At 30.7% G+C, this 21,693-nt stretch overlaps 1 protein-coding gene, 1 long non-coding RNA gene and 1 pseudogene across 3 annotated transcripts; 2 read left to right on the top strand and 1 right to left on the bottom strand.

Moving 5' to 3' along the window:
- Positions 1-1,512: 1,512 nt before the first annotated feature.
- On the top strand, positions 1,513-7,409 carry LOC114167383 (uncharacterized). The gene is made up of 3 exons (XR_003600207.2): positions 1,513-1,895; positions 6,281-6,369; positions 7,274-7,409. It is a non-coding gene; the product is annotated as an uncharacterized LOC114167383 (long non-coding RNA).
- Positions 3,699-5,196, top strand: LOC114167382 (uncharacterized). The gene has a single exon (XM_028052465.2). It carries the CDS (start codon positions 4,264-4,266, stop codon positions 4,759-4,761), a length of 498 nt encoding a protein of 165 aa, XP_027908266.1. The 5' UTR covers positions 3,699-4,263; the 3' UTR covers positions 4,762-5,196.
- A 2,868-nt stretch (positions 7,410-10,277) lies between the features above and the next one.
- Positions 10,278-12,122, bottom strand: LOC114166369 (growth-regulating factor 1-like; annotated as a pseudogene). Its single transcript, XR_014985090.1, has 3 exons — positions 11,491-12,122; positions 10,838-11,318; positions 10,278-10,693 (listed from the first exon to the last, which is right to left on the bottom strand). The product of XR_014985090.1 is annotated as a growth-regulating factor 1-like (transcript).
- Between the last annotated feature and the right edge of the window lie 9,571 nt (positions 12,123-21,693).

Genomic DNA, 21,693 nt, shown 5'->3' with positions numbered 1-21,693 from the left:
GCTCCATTGTTGCTCCTCTCCCAGTTCTTTCTCTTCCTATCTTTTTGTTTACGTGTTTCTTTCTTTCTTTCTTTAATCTTGGAAGATCCCCAAAATCCTGCTCATCCATATTATCTACATCCATGAGAAAATCCTGGAATTCTTCTTGTTACATCTCAGTTGGATTGTTCCAATTATCATGCGTGAAGTAGATCTATGAGAAAGGCGTTAACTTTGAAGAACAAGTTGAAATTCGTGAACGGCCAAATCATTGAACCAATGCGCAATGATGATCTCTACGAAGCAAAGGGACGTTGCAAACATTACCTGTCTTATCACATGGATCCACATACCGAAAAGACCCTACAAATAATTTCATGATATATTTTAATATGTAAATAATTTTTATATATATTGAGCGTTAAGAGTTTCAATTATTATTATTATTGTTATTATATAATTTAATATTAAAGTATTATATTTTGAGTAAGAGCACTTATTGAGTTAGGTTATCGCCTTACTCAATCTTAGTCAATTAAATTCAATTAAATTGGATTGAGTTTTACTTTTGATAGTGTCAAACTCAACTCAACTTAAATTGATTTACTTTAATACAAATTTAGTATGAGTGATATGAGACTCGATCTAAGATTTACTCTTGTATTATGATATGGACAAATTACATTATCTATTTGTTTTTTTATGTTTTGAATTAGTTTGATTAAACCTGGTATAATTTAACTTAGTTGATTTACTTTAAATCTTGAATTATTTTTTCGTAAAATGTTATTTTTTTAATTTGTTTGATACTTTAAAATTATCATTTATAAGAAAAAAGTAAATAAATACTTTTAAAATGTTGATCTAACAATGTATCGAGTTAGATTGAGTCTAACATAAAAAATACATAAATTTTACCTAATTAAATCTAATATTTTTTTAGTAGATTAAGTAATGCGTTTGTTTAAATTTTATCAAACCCAAACCAATAACATACCTAGAAATAAACCAATAGAAACCTTTAAGAAAATTAGAAACTAAAATATTTAATACATACAATTTCTACAACTAATTTAATAATTTACTTTAAACCATGAACTAGAATTTATCTTCAAGTTTAGACTAAACATATATGCTTTTATATTAAAGGGTACTTTAAATTATTTCACCCTAATTAGTTATGTGATTGTTTATATAGTTCACTATAAGAAAATTATAAATTATTTATTGATAATTACGTATGAATTTAGATTCATAGGTAAATTAAGTATTACGTACAAATTTTATCTATGAGTATGTAAATTTGAGTTACATACCGATTTTTATGTAGGTAATGAGGGGAAAAAAATTTCTTCCTGAGTTTTTGTATGTAAATTTTACGAGTTAGAGCATAAATTTTTACAAAGGATATTATCTGTAAGTAAGGTGAATTGGATCCGTAGATAATTAAAAGAAAAAAGTTTTTACCTACTACGTTTACATACAAATTTAAACAAAATTAATTATTGAAAATTAAAAATCCTAAACATTTAGGTTTAGGTTAGTCGTTCCTTCTTTTTCTTCCGTAGTCACGAGGAAGTTCAATATCGTCTTCACTCATCCTGAGAAGTTTACTCTCGTCTTGACTCACCAGCGAAGTTCATCCTCAAAGTTCACTCTTGTCACCCATTCATCTGCATACACTTTACTTCGTTCATCCGCAAATCCTCTTCTCTATTCATCCCCAAATCATGAATCCTAGATCCCTCTCTTCTTTCTTGCGATTGATGGAGATCCCAGAGCACAATGATTGTGGTAGTGTTTGTAGTGATTCTTACCGCTGGATACCTAGATGCCACCGTTGCATTGTTATGTTGGGAGGAGATTGAGATCGAGGCTAGGCACTTCGTGTCGAGAAGGTTGTTGCTTCTATGAAGGTATATTTCATTCTTTCACTGTTTTTTATTTGTCTTTGCTTAGTTGCAGCAATTTTCCCTTCATTAGTTCAGACCTCTTGAAAAGACCAATTAAGGTTTCACCAGCAAAGGTTGCCAAAGGGTTTTTGTTTGGCGCTGTGTATTGTATTTACACAAGAATCTTTTGCTGGGTGAGGTGAACAAAAGAAGAAGAACATAGTGAGGTGATATGTAGAAGGGTAACTTGGTGTCTGATTAATAAACATATTATTTGAGGATTTTATTTGGGGATTTTACGTTAGATACCGTATAGAAAACTTAAATAGTTTTTATCCTAATTAACTAAACAATATGATAACTTAAAGATCTTATTATATTGATAATAAATTTTAAAGAACATGAAAGGAAGATTTAAAAAATAAGATCTACATATATATATATATATATATATATATATATATATATATATATATATATATATATAAACTTTTTATATTTTCCCTAAATTTAAATGAGACTATAAACATGAAAATTTTGTTAAATTAAGATTTAAAGGAGTTTGGTTTATTGTGAACTGATTAAAGTTTTGATTTAGTAAATATAATCGATCCTTCATGAGTTTCATGTATTATCTAGTATTAAGTAGATAGTTCAACACAAAAAAGTTGTCGATATTGGATTAACCTTTTGAAGATTTATCTAGATTGTTAGATAAAATATGCTTCAATTCATTTAAAGAGCTAATAATTACATATCATGATAGTTCTAATAAACAAAATATATGAATATTTTGATGATTTGTGGTTTGTATTAATATTATTGTTGTTGTAATTACAACAATATCTTTCTTGATGGCTATGAAAAATGTCGAATCGTTAATATGTATTTTAAAGGAAAAATTTCTCGGATCTATAATTTTGTAATTTTATTTAAAAAAATAAAAAATCACGTCAAGTTATTTAACGACTAGTCTTGATTTGTTCACGTGTAATTGTTGATTGACATGTGATGAGGGTGAAGAGGAAGAGTATACATTGAACTTGATTTAACTGATCTAATGATAAATAAAAAGAATCTTTTATCTCACTCATATTAATATCAAAGTTGATAACATTTTTTAAATGATCTAAGGATGACATCGCATTGGTCAACTTCAAATTCTTATCATTGGATTGACGATGTCATTTATAGTTTGCTCAATCTCTTTTACGATTTATTACTTGATTCATGATTGGAAATATTTATTTAATATCTTTTTAATTTAGATTAGTTTCTAGAAAAAAAAATTTGCTTTTAAAGCAATTTTAAAAATTAGTTATTATGTTAGAATAAAAAAATCAAAGTTAAGATATCGTAAATATTTTATATTCTATTACATTTATTATATATATAGTATATAAATAAAATAAAATAACAAATTTCTTTCTCTAATATATTTTTTATATCAATTAAATGTCTCATATATCTAATATTTTTATAATTCTTAAAAATTTCCAACATTTATAATATTTTATATTATAATTATGAAACTCTAATATTTTGTTATAATTCTATAAATCTTAAAATTTTGTAAATTCGCATCAAATTCCTTATATGCATGATATCCATAAATAATGTGTATTATATTTGAGACAAATATATATATTAATTAAGAGAAATATGTATAAAATATGGATATATGAAGGATATGATATAATGGAGGGAAGCATAGGATAAGAGGAGGAGGCCCTCCACATCACACCCATCCATGGGTATTATACCAAAAAGGTCCTACAAAATTAAATAATACCTTACTATATAGGGGCCCACCATTTATGACACGTCATGTCGCAATCTCTCTCTAACTTCCTCTGTCTTCGTGAGTCATGACAGGTAGAAAGATTTCATGTTACAACCTCATTACTCGCTTAAATTAGGCCAACCGTTGAACCCCGCGTATTCTCTCTCCCTTCTCTCTGTCTCTCTCTTCTCTCTTTCTCTCTCCCTTCTCAACTGGATTCGTTCCTCCTCCATTTCTGAGAAGGTGGGGAGAGAGACCGAGAGGAATTTGATCCACCTCCTTCTGGGTCTAATTCCAAAACTCTCTTCAGATTCACCCACCCTTTTGTTTCAATTGTTTAGAACCGTCACACATTTTTACTCTTTTAATTTCTGGGTCCTGAATCGCAAAAACCCTAAGGCCGCCAATTTGGAGGTACGTTCATGTTCCGGACGAACAACAAGAAAACCAGGATTTTGCGCCGGAGCTAATTCGATTGGAAGTTATAGATTCAAAGGGATCCTTTGATTTCATCGGATTATCCCCCGACGCAAAAGGGGGTAGATGCGCAGCAATCCCCCCTAAAACTTGAAGCCTTAATCGAAGATTCGTATTGGTTCTTCAAAACCCATGGATTCAACGTTTTCGCGCTTTGGTTTCTTGATTATTGGCATTTCCATTAGCTTTTATGTCTTTACTGCACAATCCCAGGGACAAAATGGGAGGAGTGGCGCTGAATCAGGATCACCGGCTTTTATGGTGTCCAGACCTCCACCTCCACCCCCGCCCCCACCGCCACCGCCACCACCTCCACCTCCACCTCCACCATCGTCTTCTCCGCCTCCTTCGTCACTTCCTGGGACACGTTTAGTTGCTCCATCGCCCGGATCATTGCCTCCCCTTTCTGACGAGATGGGTGCGCCACAGCCGCAACGTTTCATGCACCACCGCCACCACCACCATGTGCACGCACCGCCACCGCCGCCCAAGCTGAATGCGGGGAAAAAGGTTGGACTTTTGTTTGCTGGCATTGCGGCAATCATGCAAGTTGGCATGGTTGGGTACTTAGTAGTAAAGAGAAGACAACTTTTGAATAGCGATGAGGACAGATACGAGAGCTGTTCTTGAAATAGATTCTTATCAATTCATTTTAATTTATAATTTTAATGGGTTGAAATTCTTTGTTGCGTAATGGTTGGGAGAAGGGGAATATTGGTTGGATTTTACAGAATCTTATGGAAGGAACATGAAAAGGCAAGCACGGAAAGACACCCATGATTTTAGAAATTATTGGAACATGAATTGTGTGCAATTGATGCCATCATTTCGGCCCTTGACGTTACTGTGTATATTGGTACTGCTAGTTCACGTTTCATGCTGTGTTGCCACTTTTTCCCTTAGTTCCATTACATTGGCTTATAATGGAAAGAAAAAGCAGCCCTCATGTACCTTTTTTTTCTTTCTAATTTGATTTTTTTTCTAACATGTTCAGTGTACAATGATGCTAGGAATCCTTAAAGAATTAACAATGGGAATCTTATATATTCTTTGTTTTTTCTCCTCCATTCAGTGTCTGTTTGTTCGATGTTGTTGTATTGTCCTTGTGTCTAGAGTTCTCCAGTACTACATTATATTAAAAATGTTGTGATTTGTAATTATGTTCCAACTTCAAATGGAAATATAGAATATTTCGCCTAATGTTTGTCACACCCTTAAACGATTACCCTTTTTCTTCTTTTTCTTGATAGAAATGACGTTCTGCTTTGCCATCTGAAGTAAAATTAACTGCTAACTGGCTTTAAAGAAGACTTTGTGGCATGTTTTTGGGTTTGACATCTTGAATGTGGTTTTAAGAAGTTAACAGTTGTAGCTTCTACGTTCCAAAACTTGATTTCTTACTTCTAAAAGTACTTTCAAACATGTTATCAATTGAACCTTAATTTGGTTGAAACCTCCCGATGTAGTATTATGTCTCGAGATTGTTCATTATATGATTTTAGAATTGTGCCTTTGGAGGATGCCCTTTGTAGGGATAACCTGTCTAGACAATGTACATAATGCTGTTTAACTTGGGATAACCTCTGCTACACATTATATGGTATGTTGCAATTAGATGCCACATAACAAGCATAAATTCGCAAGTTTATCATTTATAGCATCTCTGGTAGTTTGTCTAGCGACATTTTTTGAACTTTGTGACATTGTTTTATTCCCTACTATAGTTACTAAGAAAATGTTTTCAGGTTCCTGTTTCGAAGAATTTTTATATAGAGAGAAGGTAATGGGTGATTTTAGTGCATGCTATCATTTACTACATCTTGTATGTTCTTGGAAGCAGATGACAGTATTATGTTTATATGATTCTTCTCCATTGCGCTTACAGGTCTTAATAAATCAACCTCATTAAGGGAAACATGGTAGATTTAGAAACTTTCAAAATGTATATGACTAACTTGCATACATAAACTTACTTGCAATGAATCATCTATAATAGCAACATTCTGCAGTGTCACAAATGTTCATCCTCAATAAACTTGCAAACTACGGTTCACCCCTTGGGATTTGTTCAATTTTGTGAAGAACGATCTTAATAAACTTTTATTCCAGAATTATTGATTGTACTGATGATTGATATGGGTGTACACAGTCTCTCTATAGCAGAATATTCAAGTCACATCCCATCAGCACAACACTAAGAGGAGAGCTCTCGTACACGGTAATATCTTTTGCCACCAGGTAGATTGTTCATATCCTATTATTCTTCCAATTCAAATATTAAGTGTCTGTTTGATAAACTTTTTCATAAGTATTTTTAAAAGAAGAAAGTATGAAAGAAAAGTTAAAGAAACTTCAGCTTTAAGTTAAAATTTGTTCACAGATAAGTTAATCTGAGTAAGTTCACTCGTATTAGCTAATCCGAAATTAGATTCTTAACTTATGTATTAGTTAGTTTTAGCTTGTGAAGAAGTTTACTGGCTAGGATCTTAGGGACAAAATTTTCTAAAAACACTTCTAAGAGAGAAAAGGATGAAATAAACTTCTCACAAGCTAAAAGTTATCTTTCGGATGTTATCTTGTGCCAACTAGATCAACAATCAATGGTAGCATTTCTATGAAGTAGCAAATGCTTATATACATGAAAAGAAGTTGAAAATTTTGTGAATAGCCTGAAATTTCCTGAATGAATGTTTTGTAGATTTTAATATTGCTTTTTGAGCTATGGAAAGGAAGATGATAATGGTGCTTGACGAAAGGCATTTCAATTTGTTTGTCATTCTGGGAGTTTTAATAGTTAAGGTTTTGCGTTTGTTGTTGACGAAACATAAATTGCGTAGGTCGTTTGGTGTTAAAATTGTAGGTAAATGGGTGTTTGATATCATTCATTTCATTCCTTGTTCAACTTGGCACAGAGAGTATCCAAATTCTCTAAAGCATTGCTTCAAATTTCTACTTGACTAGTTCTTCATTCATTTATTGATCCATCAATATAGTATCTTGACTCGAGTAAACAATTTATCACTTTTCCAAATCATTGTCTCAAATTGTTACTCATGTTTTTCTCTCAATTAATGATCCATTTTTGACTCAAATAAATAATTACAGTTATTCCAAAACATTGATTGCCTCATTACTTGTGCAGGTCAGAGAAAATCATTGCACAATGATAAAGCTTATGTTTGCATTTCACTTAGAATTTAGCTCAAAATCACTCCGAAATGTGTAATCAAACATGTGGAAATTGTAGCACTGTGTTTCATTGTAATAATGTTCTGCTATCATCTGTCTTTAAGCATTTTGAGTTTATCCATAAACAGTTTACAAAAAATAAAAATAAGAAGAAAAAACATATATGAACATTAGTTCGTACATTAATTAACTTTAACTGATGAAAAACCTAATTTCAATTTTTTTCTCTTATGAAAAAGTTTGCTCAGATAAACTTTTCTGTTACAATGTTTTCATTTCCTATTATATTCACATTAACGTTTATGACATTTTGAATTTCCTTCCTAATTACATAACTTCATATTTTAACCTACTTTTTTTATTTTCTAAAATGATATGATTATATGTTTGTACTTGGACTATATAGTACTCTACTGGAACTACAAGTGACACAAAAAATATAACAACTACAAATTTTGTTATCATGATGTGGCCCAATTTCAGCTGCAATTACAATCCAATTTCGGAGGACTTCAACAAAAGGTAAAAAAAAAAACTAGGATCAAAAGGAAAAAAAAAAAAAACTAACTCACATTTGTATATATTTTAAAAATTATATAGTGTCAAAATTACTTTAATTCTAATTAATATTCGAGAACAAATGTCAAATTGTAAAATATTGCATTAATGAAAACAGTTCTTTTTATCTCACTTATAACATAGTATTCTCAATTAACGTGTCATTGATTTGAGTATAATGATTTTGACACTTCAAATACAATTTTAAATCTCTGAATAGAAAAATGGGATTCGAGGGAAGGAAATTTTCATAAAAATTAGTTATTCATACACAGATACTACTGTGAAAAAAAATGTTTTTAACATTCATTTATGTTTATTTTTTTACATTAAATAAGATGGTAGATTTTTATTTTTTTTAATAAAATGGAATTCTTCACATCAATTATACTCTTATACTATAAATTAAAAAAGAAAATTTGGAAACTAAGAACTTACTTATTTTCATTGTCACTATTGTATTTGTTTTCAATAAGATGGTTGCAATATCATCCATTTTCTTTTTTGAATGCTATTTCATACTACTCTTACTAGTTTTGTATTTGTATGACGAATGTTGCATTAAATGAAAAATAAAGAAAAAGAAGGGAATCTGTTGTTTGGTCTCTTTTTGTTGAAATTCCTAGAGGTGATGAAAGTGATTGATTTGAGAATTCACGTTTGAAAAGCACTAGTTGCTCTTGATGCTTTAAAAATAAAAGACACAAACACACATTAGAATTCTCTCTTTATGCAACTTTACCACCAACATAACATGCCACACAATCATCATTTGCTCTCTCAATTCCACAACCCATGCTTCTCTTTCCATCTTTTCATTTATCATTTCTCTTTATGCAACTTCACTACAACATTTTCCCTTTTCCTTAAAATCACACTCTGTTTTTCTTCATCATTAAACAATATTTTTCAGCTCCGATAATGTATTTCATTAATACTATTTGACTCCAAAGCTTCACAATCATGTGATGTTGATAGCTTAGAAAGGTGCATGATGGGTATCTTGGGCCAGTTTTGTTTTTCTCTTCACCACATAAGTAACAAAAGGAACAGTAAAGATACTTAGGATTTTGATTACATGCTTACAGTGATATCTTGTTGCATATAATATTTGAGATTGTTTCAGCCATGCATTCCAATGTTTGTATTTACATGGTATCTTTATGGAAAATCAAGATATATAAAGTAACCACATCCACAGAAAACACTTAATTATTCCATTATTGAATGAATCTAAAAGAAGTTAATTGAGTGTAATTCAGCTTAAAATGAAAACAAGGACGTAGTATATATAAATTGAAAAGAAATGAAGCATTTATAGTTAGTTTTCAAGACATTGGATTGGATAAAGTTGATTTTAGGCTTGAAGTCTCACTCCCTTTCAATTATTGATTCACCTAAAAAATCAGACGACCAACCCAATTTCTGAGATGGTAGTGGAATTTACAATTTTGACAAAAATCATTCACTTGGAATATATCCGAAAGGATATAAAGTTGGGGGCAGGAGTGAACTGTAATTTGCAAATAAGTAAATACCCCTATGGGAAGGGAATAATATGCAGTACAATTGGCACATAGTACTCTTTTGTAGTTTTCCTGTGACTTACTTTTCCTTCTTAAAACAACTTTGAACAACTCCAAAATTGCAATTGCAAACACTTTATTTTTACTCCCTACATTGTCGTGTAAGACTATTTAACTTGGATAATGATTGAGGTTAGAAGGTTTGATTAAGGTTTAGCAGTTACCCACGTTTACGGTTCAATGAAACAGAGAAAAAAAATCTAATATTCAATGGAAGTAATGATGAAAAGCTTGAAAGCCTGATATGAATCTGCAGTGTCTATACCCTAGTCCATTAGATGAGTAAGAGAGAGTTTGGTTGTTGTTGTTGTTGGAAAGTGTCCTCACTAATAATCCTAATAGTGGTGGTATTGTATGCAAATATTCATTGCACATGTTCCCTACTACTGGGTCCATGCACATAACAAGGTTCAGAAGAAACACAAACATCAGAGCTTATTTGAATTGTCCTTGCTACCACCCATTATAAAGCAGACTGCAGAGCAACTTAATATGCTTTCCAGTCAAACAACATAGTGTGCAAATCTGAGACATGTTTTTTTTTTTTTTTAACTTTTCTTCAAGGGGAAGAAAGAAGCATATATAAATATCTAGCAAAGCAAAGACACAAATCCTGATGTGGTCCCCCACTTAACACAATAACATCACACCTTTTGTAAAAGAAAATCACCCCAGCCACAAAAAACTGATCTTTATCAACGAGTCTCTCTCTCTCTTGGCCGTATCCACCAGCTCATAATAACAAAAGAAAAAACATCATTCATCTGCCAAGGATAAAGGAGACTACATAAGTACAAATAATTTTATAGGTAAGCATGAAGTGGAATATTAAAAAGGGTATGATAATGAGAGTGGGGAAGCAGCATGATCATTGTTCATTGTTACCGGTTGGGATTCTGGAGTTGGAAGCAAGATCTAGCCAGGAATCTGTGTTCTTTGGTGGCCACTCCCCAAAGAAACGATGAAGGGGTCTCTGGCTTGTTGTCTCAGCTTCTTTCTCTTTGCTTGGCCTTGTTGATTTGAAGTCAGTCCCCAGAACAAAGCAGTGTTGTTGCTCTTGCTGTCTTTGGTTGGTGGCATCATTGATGTTCTGAAAGCTGGAGTTTGAATAGGACTTGTAGGAGCTCATTGATAGTGGTTGATACGAGTCAGTGTAGTTCCTCGCTGTTCCTGAAGCTTCTGGGAAGAAAGCTCTCTCATCCACATCTTCCCTTATTCCATGAACATGCCTGCTTGCAAGAATCATCAGAAAGATTACATCTTGATCTTAATAATTCACAAAAGCAATGAATCAATCACCATATATCATTAGACTCATTTGAAGACCAAAATAAAATGATAAAAGGACAAAGTAGTATTTTTAGAAAACAAACCTGTAATCCTTCTCATCATGAGAATAAGAAGCAGAGTCCATGAACAGCTGGTGGGTAGTGGCATCTTGAGGTGGAAAATCAGAATCTGGGGGTCTAGAGGAGGTTGATTGGGCATAGAAAAAGGGATTGAGAGAAGGGTTTTGGTAGGATTGGGAAAAGGGTTGGGAGTCACAGGGCATAGAAGAGGGCAAAGGAGAGAAAGGGAAAGAGGGTGAAGTTATGGTGGGGTTTGCCAAGGAAAGGTTTCTGGTATAGGATGGGATTGTTTGGGAGGTGTTGGTGGCGGTGGTGCTTGTTGCTGAAGAAACTTCCACAGGCTTTCTTGAACGGTTTCTGCCTCTGTGCATGTGTCTTTCACAGTACTTGGAGTCTGGATATGCTTCCTTTGAGCATCTCCATTTCTTGCCATCTGTTCTTCTGCACCTTCCTGGCTCTGGGTCTACTTTTCTGCCAAATCCCATTTCAAAACATCCCCACCCAACTGCAGCCAGAGTTATGACAACAAACCAGGCTCTAAATTTTATTTGTCCCTCATAAAAAGTAGACATATAATAATAACCACCAGCGTATCTTTCCTTTTTTTTTTTTTTTTTTAAAAAAAAAGTTATCCATGGACTCAAAATCGATAGATAGCAGAACTGCAAAAGACTTACTTGGATGATGTGGAAAGAGTCTTGAAGAAATCGAAGAGTCGAGACTTCTTTTAATCGAGTAGATGAGATCTGGTGGGATAGGTGTTCCTGTGACCATGTATTTGAAAACAAGAGCCTGTTGCTCAAGCTCTTGCCACTGAGATGGTGTGAAAGGAGACCTATTCCTGGCACTTGCAGTTGCAGTTGCACTCATCATTGTTTGACAGAAAGAAGAAGGAAGAGTGTGTTTGTTTGTGTGAATAGTGGTGAGGTGAAGTGAAGAAGAGGAGGAAGAAGATATAGGATTTGAAAGAATGAAGTGAAGAGGGATTAATTTTGTTTAGGTGGGGTGATAGTAATTTTTGTGCAGATTCTTCTCCTGTGCATGGATAATAGTAATGGGTGTGATAGTCTGATGATGCTTCTGGCTTTCTGCCACCTCTCTCTATTTCTCTAATGTGCTGGATGGGTGAGTGAGTGAGTCTGCTCTTATAATGACTGCACCTCTGTTGCTTCTGTTTTTTTCTCTGCAGCTGCCTTTGTCTCTGACATCTTTACAGAAATCCATAAACAAATGTACAAAGGAAAGAAGAAAAATTAAAATGAAATGCATGTTAGTCCATGCATCTTTGGTTTTGCTGTCTCCACATCACTCATGGAAAACAGTGCCATCCATCCGATTATGTGAAGTGTAAGCTGCCGAGCAATAGTGGCTGTGCCTATATCAATCTCTTTTGTTTTGCAATCCGAGGGAGGGCATGGCATGGTAACTTTTTGAATAAGAGAAAGTCTCGTACGTGTCGTTTTTAATCTTTTTTGGCCTCACCATGCGTGGCGCTATCTCATTGATAGATTTGGAGGCCAAGGCTAGAGCTGAATCCTGCTTTTTTTGGCCACGGATTGATGCTTTCTCCTTTTTCACATTTTCTCCCACCCCAAAACCCAACCCTCTCTCACTTTCATCACTCCATTCTCGGTTACATTACACTCAATTTCCCCTCCCGTCTCTCCTCCTTAATCATTTCCACAATCCCACTTCACCAAACTTGATCCTGATTATAAAGCTCATTACTTTCTCAAACCCCTTAATCATGAGAGAAAAGAAGATAAAGTGTTTGAAGAAACTACTGAATGAAAATGCATTAACCTTTTTTGTAGAGTGAAGGTGGAAGTAAAAGACTATCGGGTAGAAGGAGGTTCGGGGTTGTTTGCTTGCAATTGAAAGCACTTGTCTTTCTCTCTCTCTCTCTCTGCCTAGCGCTTTGGCAGGTAGGAGGTGTCAGGAAAGTGCACTCTGAGGTTAAAACTGTTCACACTCTGTTGCTCTGCCCCAAAACACATGCTCCCTCCTCCTTTATTTTCACACACCTAACTGACCCTTTCATTCATTAACCCAAAAATTTCCTCAATTACCTTTCCTTCAGCCCTCCTCTTTCCATTTTTGTGATTTCTGGGCTGTTTCCTCCCTGACTTGGTGCAGCCTTCAAAATATCACCTGAGATAGGAGCCTCTTTCCCTTTGACTGGAATCATATCAGACTACACCCCACCCCCCATTTCAATCTCATTTCAACCACACCATAATCTCTCATTCCTCATCATTATCTCTGTAATTAACTTCTTCCTCTTCACCCACTACTTATTACAATCACAAACCACCTTGCATCTTCCCAACAATTCTATATTATACCGTTCTAGTATATATGTTTCTAACGTTAGTGAATGTAAAGTGTATAATGTTTCCTACTCTACTTACTAGGTAAGATGTGTTTTAGATTCTTCTAATCGAAATCTACTTTAGTTTAGACGTATTTATGTTTTTTAGTGATATAAAATGGATGAATTTAATTTTAATTTTTATAAAAACATGCTTTATTTTCTCTAAATTAAAAATCACTACTTTTAAACTTTTGTATCATATGTGATGTTACTATTTCTTTACATCTTCGATTAAAGATTAAATTTGTTTGTATTCATATATGGGCATTGTGTTCATCTTTTTTATCACTTTTCATGATAAAAAAGTTATAACTATAATTATAAAAATAAATAAAATAATTTTATAATTTAATTATATATATTTTTATTTATTTTATAAGTAATTTTTTATTATAGGTTTTTATTTTATTTTAAAAATATTAAATTTTAAAAAAAATCAAATTAGAAAACAATCATTTAAAAGTAAAATTAGAAAATAAATGTGTATGAATCTCTTTGTAATACCTTTATAATAGTATATAAATAAATATAGATAAAGTTATATCTATGAAACCAAAGTTGCTTGCTTATTTGTAAATAAATAGTAATTTTAAAAGTTTATGTATTCGAATATTTATAATGACTAAAAACAAGAGATTTTAAATTCTATGGTGATGAAAAAAATATAAGAATCAAAATCATATTTTAGAGTTTCATGAGAAAGATTATTGTATCTCAATAGTAAATCAACATTTTAATAATCACTTGATAATTGCATCAAAATTACATCGGTTGCATTTATTCACACACTTTTTCACAATTCTAGAGATGGCAACATCACCATAATTTAGTATGATGTTGGTCAATGTTATGTCAATAATGTTTTTTTTTCTTTGAAAAAGAAAAAAAAAATTACATAAAGTTTTAGCATATATCCTCTGGAGATGAGGTCCTATCTAACCGCCATTTGAGGAAAGAAAAATTATCTTCCATTGTTTGACCTTATCTTCTAAGGTGCGATTTCCAGATTTCACAATGAAAGCTGTCTGAGACATGAGAGTTATATGTTTCACTCAAAATCAAATATATTTTGAAAATCCAATGTGATAATTCAATTAATCCACCCACGTGCCATAAATTCTTATTGAACATGCAAGACTTTGAAGCAGGTATGTAATAATTGCAAAAAAATCTCTATCAATGACCATCAAGAAAGGGAAAAGAATTTATACTTCAATAAGTTTTATGATTTCAACAATTAAATTACTTGTTATTTTTTTTCTCCAAATATTTAATAAAATACAGAATATGTGTGCCTAATTTTTAAAAAAGTATTTATATTTGGTTTCTGCTATTATTATCAGAAACTTATGTACTAACACCTCCATGTCTTCAATTTTTATTATATTGTTTTGTTTTGATGAGTTAAAATTTATTTACTTTTATTATTATTTTATACTTTTATCTTTTTATATATTAATTTTAATATATTTTACTATAAATTTATTTCTTTTTTATGAGATATTGTCTAAATTTGATATATTGTTTAAGAGATTTGAAACCATTATAGTTAGAGATGGAAAAAAAAAACTATATATATATATAGAAAGATTTTAGAAATTATAAACTGATTGCAGCCTCAAGAGGGAGAGGATAATTTAAGCTGTAGTTATTTGAAAGATGGGATGAGATGGGCAAAAGAAGATGAGATAAACTATGTTTAAGTAAATTAATGAGTATATTGGAAATAAAAAAAATTGTAATAAAAAAGGATAATGCATTTATGTATTGTTCTAACTGCATTGATTCTTTGAATTATTCTTTTAATGGATAGAAAATTTATAATTGTTACAAAATTCAAATATATTTTTGTTTCTTTCTTAACTTTTCAAATGTTTTACTTCATTACCAATTGAAATTTATTGAATTTATTTTTTTACCTTTTAGGAATATTTCAACTTTTACCTATTAAAAAATATCATATACAAAAATACTATTTAAATTTGATATATAATAAAAAAAATATCTGTTTTAAAAATAATATACTTAAAAGCACAAAAGTATATAACTTAGCTGAATTTTTTTTTTTATCAAAGTGATAAAGTTTCATCGCCACAAATTAACTCTGGCAAATGAAAAACAAGTATTAGTTGAATTCAACTATTTTAACTGAACACTAACTACTATTTAGATTAACCGTTTCTAACTAAACACAAGTTATTATTTGAAATGTAGACATTAATCTGGACATAATTTTTTTTTTGGCTAAAATCATAAATATTCTTTGAGCACATCTATTTTTAGTTAGACAACAATGTTAATAGGCCCCAACCACATTGCTAAGATACTTTAATAAACAAAGATTGATTATGATTTTTGCTAATTAAAAGAGGGATATCAAAAATAGTCATTGCAAAAAAATATTGAAAGAAGTTGAGAGAGTAAATTATTGGAGAAAGCATATGAGTATCACCACTATTTTCCCACTGCTCTAGTATTGTTTCTTTCCTCTCAATCTTTCCCACCGCTCTATAAATTTTAACTTTAAATTTACAAAATAATAAAGATTAGACCATACACTCTAACAAAAAAAAATTATATATTATGGTGGTACGGTTTATATATTACATTATTTAGATATCAAGACTTAAATATCACTTAAATATTTCTGTTATTTATTTTATGAAAAAGATATATAATTTGATATTTTCTTTTGATTTATTGATAAGATTCTAGATATATGAATAAAAAACAATAAATATATTACATAATTGATGCACTTCTTTCGATAAATTTGAATTACTTCTTTTCCGGTATATTTGAATTATTGATTAATGTATTTTTGTTAATAAATTTAAATTATTGACGAATTTTACCGATAAATTTTAATATTTTAATTACTGACAAAAATATTTATTAATAAAATTTGTTAACAATTATGTAACTTGAAATCCATTAATAAAATTTATAGATAATTTAAAAATTTTGTTACCGACGATTCAATCCGTCGATAAATAGGACAAGAAACTCATCTTAAGAAGATGCGTTAGAATCAAAAGAGAAGAAAAGGAATATGAGAAGAAGAAGAAAAGAAAAAGAAAAAGAAAAAGAAAAGAAGAAGAAGAGGAAAAGGGGAGAAGATGTTAGACGCATAGCAGTGGCATGGTTGCAGCGTGGTGATTGTGCGGCGATGGTGCAAGAACCGACGACGATAACGATGGCAATGACAACGACAAATTTACCGAGGTGGAGTGAAAGAGGTTTTGGAAGAACAAAAATGAAAAGATAAACCCTAAAAGTAAGAAGAACAAAAAAAAGAGAGAGGAGGAAAAAGATAAACCAATTCGTGTTATTTACCGACATATTTACCGACTTATTGTTCAATCGGTAATTACTAACGAATTTTAGCGACAAAAAATTTTCGTCGGTAATTATCGATATAATTTCTAACCGTAAATTTTATAAACAAAAGTTTTATCAACAAATTTTTGAAAATTCGTCGATAATTTTGCTTTACTGATAAATTTTAAATATTACTGACGAATTTTAGCCATCAATAATATTAGTTTTCTTGTAATGAAAATAAACATTAATATAAAAAATTCCAACATTCATTATTTTATAATCAGTGTTAAAACTTTTTTTCTACAAGATATTAAAATATAAATGTCAAAAGTTTATAAAATATCATTCACACAATTTTCTACATCACTAACATTAAAAACAACACGTATTAAATTATGTAATTTGTCGACAAATATTGACAAATACATTTTATACAATAATGATTTATAATAACAATAAAAAATGTAAATGCTAATAATACTTATCTCTCAAATCATTTGAACCACTTATATTTGTCTTACAGGTGCACGTATAAATTAATGTAACTTTTAAAAGATAAACGGGAAAAAAAAATACAAATGTTAGAATAGTTAGAAAATTTCAAAATATACAATTGATAGAATAGTTAAAAGAAATTCGAAAGATACATCTAGAAGAATCCAAAAAGTATCATATGTGAATTGATATTATATTCAATACAAAATTTTAAAATTTAATATTTATGATTTTTTTATATTAATCGATTTATTTCTAGTTAATTTAAAATTTTTAAGAAGTTCTTATATTCTTAAAACCTTAATCATAACTACAATTGAGTTTTATCCATTAACTTTGATATTATTTTAAAAACTCTTTTTTATAAAGATAAATCAGAAAGATTAACTACCAATGAAGTAAAAATTATGTATATAAGTAGAATGATATCATCTTCCACATAAAATCTTAAATTTCAATATTATTAAATATATTTTTCTTATATTTTACTGAGGTTTCTCATTTCTATTCGATCTAAAATTTTCATTTATTACAAAAATGAAACCTTTTTATTTCTTAAGCAATCTTTACTTTTTTATATATTATAGTGAAAGACCCTGAGCTATAATATAACAAGAAGCAGAGGCAAAAAAATATTAGTATCTATTGAAGTATTAAAGTTTGATTGGTATTAATTTTGCGGATAAATATGTTTTGTTTTTTGTTGGTGATCCTTAGCCAGAAGAAGATTGTAGAGAAGAGATTTGACATTGATTATTACAGACCTCAAAAGAGGAAAATGTCTCCTCTTCTAAACACAACTATTTTCTCACTACAATGCCATATTCCTCTTTTCTTCACCTACCTTTTTCAACCTTAGTGCCCACAAAATTTAAATACAAAATATGCACACCTTTTTTCTACCTCAAAGAATCAAATTGTTGAAAATAATCTATAAATCTAAGTTTTATGTTAAATAAAAATGATAAAATTATACATCATATAAAATAAAATGTCAATATAAAATATAGATAAAAAAATTCTATGCAATATATCATGTAAAAGTGATAAAGTTGTATAAAATAAAAGATCCATAAACTTAAGGTTTCGAAATTTTAAGTTAAAAATAATATAAAATACTTTATATAGAATAAGACTCATGTTACACATATTTATATTTTTTTCCTAATAACCCTCTCACTAAATAACGCATAAGTAGTATCATATAACCAATCATTTGTCATGATGATTACTTAGACTAATATAAATAAGTCACTGTATACACTTTTAAAAAATATACCATATAATAGAATTCAATCGAATAAATAATATAATAATTTAATGAAATATAAAAATAAAAAAGAAAAACTCATAAATAAAATAATAATTTTTAATAAAATAATGTCATTTTATTATATAATATTTTTATTTTTATTATTATTATCATAATAAAATGAAAAAGAAACTTGTAATTAATTATAATAATTACGTAATAGATTATTGGAGATAAAACAAATTTCAACGACATTTAAATTTATTCAAATTATGTTAGGCGTTTTTTTTCTAATTTTTACACATTTTTTTGTTCACAGTCTCACAGGCAAAGATTCAACTTATTCCATGATGTTTTTACTTAATTAAATTTCAAATTTATGATTAAAAACTTATGTTATCATCTATAAAAAAACTTATGTTACCATCTATAATAGTCTAAGGGACGTCAATATTATTGGTATGAGATCATATATTTTTTTTTATCAAAAGTGATAAAAACCATTATTAATTTTACACAAGTAAACAGCATAACGGGGTGTATAACAAAAAAAAATTAAATTCAAATTAATAAGTTACACAAAACTTAAACATTGGGGCTTCTCCCTGCACCCCAAAGCATTTCTCCTGTACCCAAAACTTTCCTTATTCCCAATTTTACCCTTCAATGAAGAAAGAGAAAAAACAGTAAAAAATATTAACTGCACTGTACCCCTGCACTCGGCCAATGAATCTGCTTTTGCTGCAGGCCTTTGCACCCCAAAGAATATCAATTCCATGTGTGCCAAAACGGTTTTTCAGATTCGCTTCAGAGAAGAGTACAGCAGATTGCGAGATCCGTCTCATTTATTTTATATTTTTCATGAAACGAATGACAAAATCCATTATAGGATTCTAAGAAACGGATGACAAAAACCGTTTCAAGATTTTAAGAAACGAATTTCACAATTCGTTTCGTTTTTTTCCGTTTTGTAAGAAACGAATTTCACAATCCGTTTTATATAAATTAAATTAAAAAAAATACTTAAACTTTAAATTAAAAAAGTATTCAGTGTATTATAACTTTTTCTAATTTATTTAAAGTATATGTTTTTTAAATTTTAAATGTATTTTTTATTATTTTTTAATTTTTGCTTTGTTTATTTATTATGTTTTCATATACTTTAATATATATCTAAAAATAAAGTAATATATATATATATATATATATATATATATATATATATATATATATAATTTAATTTGTAAATAACTCTTTGAAAAATAAATGTAACTATAAAAATAAATAAAACTAAATGTTAATTAAACTTTAAATTAGATAAAAAACAAAAACGAAATCCTTTTAACGTTTTTTTTGTATGAAACGGCTTTTGGAATCCGTTTCTTACTTTTCTGAAACGGATCACGAATTTCGTTTCACAAATTTTAAATTTTTTTTTCTAGAAACGGAATTCGTGATCCGTTTCAGAAAAGTATGAAACGGATTCCAAAATCCGTTTCATAAATTTTCATGTTTTTTTATGAAACGGATTTCGGGATCCGTTTCATACTTTTCTGAAACGGATCACGAATTTTGTTTCACAAATTTTAAATTTTTTTTCCAGAAACGGAATTTGTGATCCGTTTCAGAAAAGTATGAAACGGAATCCAAAATCCGTTTCATAAATTTTCATGTTTTTTTATGAAACGGATTTCGGGATCCGTTTCATACTTTTCTGAAACGGATCACGAATTTTGTTTCATACACCATTTCTTTTTCTTTTAAGTTTGATTAGTGTTTTCTCGGTGCTCTTCCATGGCTCTTCAGCTTCATCAATGGTTCGTTCATGGTGGCTTGATGAAGGCGTGCTGAAGGTTTCGTTGCAGGTGTGCGAACTGACGGTGGTGGGGCGGTCTCCTTTCCGGCGTGGCTGCGGTGTAGATGAACAGGTGCGAACTGATGGTGGTTGGATTCAGCTACGTACTACTTTCTTGTTACAAATTACCACGTACTACACAACCTCCCACAACCACCCCACCACCACCACACGCATCAACACCAGTTCCTACACGCACCACACCAACAACTCCACCACCATCTGCTGCAACACCTACACCCGCACCCACACCCACACCAACAACTCTACCAGAAAGGGAGAGAATTACTGGACAATAAGATACGCAAACGCAAACGCGTTTCGCTTACTAGAAGGATCCTGTTCGGAGGAGAGGAATTTGTCGACGATCTCCGGTGCACTGTCGAGCAGCTACTCTCCCTGAGGAAGCTTGTAGACGGACATGACAGCAACGGCGTTGCAGCGAACAACGGGGTGGCGATGCTTGAGGTTGGATAGGATGGACGGGATGAGAGGCTTGATGATCTAAGACTCATTGAGGCGGTAGAGGAAACAGAGGGTGACGCCGCATATGTACTCGTTAGGGTGCTGGAGGTTGTTACGGAGGTTCTGGCAGATTCGGGGGAACTTTGTCTGAAGAGAGTGAATGAAAAAAACAGAACGTGGGAGCAAAATGTTAGGGGTGCAGCCTGAAGCACAGATAAAAAGAAAGTTACTGGTAGCGCAATAAATTTTGATGAAACCATCAACAACAGGTAAATTTATGAGCGAGAAAAACGTAATTATTGAGGATAGAAGAGAAAGATTGGGGTGCAGGGAGAAGGCCCTAAATATTTGCTTTATATTACTTTTCCTGGACCAAACCAAATGAACACTTTAAATTTTCAACAAATCCACCCTCCCTTCTCTATCAAAAAAAAGATGCAAAAGAGAAATTTGATACTAATGGAATATAATTTTTGTTGTTGTTAAAGGTATACAGATGAAAATAAAAATTATTTTTTAAAAGTCAAATTTACTTTCTTTTGGTACTTAAAATATTTTATTTTTAATTTAATTTTTAAACTTTCTTTTCATTTTTTTTATTTTTTTCTTAATATGAACATATTTTTTTTTCTTTTTCATTTTCATTTTTTTCAAAATTATAAATTAGGAGGACAGTGGTAATAAACTCCACCTCATTCAATTCTGAATTTCCCCTAAACTGAGTCAGTGGAATACAGGTAAATTGTAAATTATAAATTATAAATTATAATTCACAACAATATGGCCATATTTCATGATGAGACATAAGGTTGAAGTAAAGTTGGACAAAAATATAAAACAATTAAGTTAAAGTAAAGAAAAAATTATGTTTATAATTACTCACACTGACATTGCAGAACAGAGTCCAGAAAACAGTAATGATATCTTGTATAGATACATGGCAGAAGTTGATTTTAGCACAAGATTGTTAGTACTATTTATTTATTGTTAGTAATATTTATTTTATTTTCTTTATCCGGAGTCCACTTTGATTTATTTGTTTGTCTGTTTGAATGATTTCTGGTAAAAAAACATGTTGGAATATAATTCCTTGAATAACCATAATAATCTCATTG

This window comes from Vigna unguiculata, chromosome 10 (genome assembly GCF_037176805.1).
Source record: "Vigna unguiculata cultivar grain cowpea cultivar isolate G323 ecotype 2 chromosome 10, ASM3717680v1, whole genome shotgun sequence".
NCBI classification, from domain to species: Eukaryota; Viridiplantae; Streptophyta; class Magnoliopsida; order Fabales; family Fabaceae; genus Vigna; species Vigna unguiculata.
The sequence above is the reverse complement of the archived record's forward strand: the minus strand, read 5'-3'. Positions and strand labels throughout refer to the sequence as shown.

What these genes read in the sequence shown, in the direction of transcription:
- LOC114167382 (XM_028052465.2), top strand. Translation starts at nt 4,264, where the DNA reads ATGGATTCAACGTTTTCGCGCTTTGGTTTCTTGATTATTGGCATTTCC.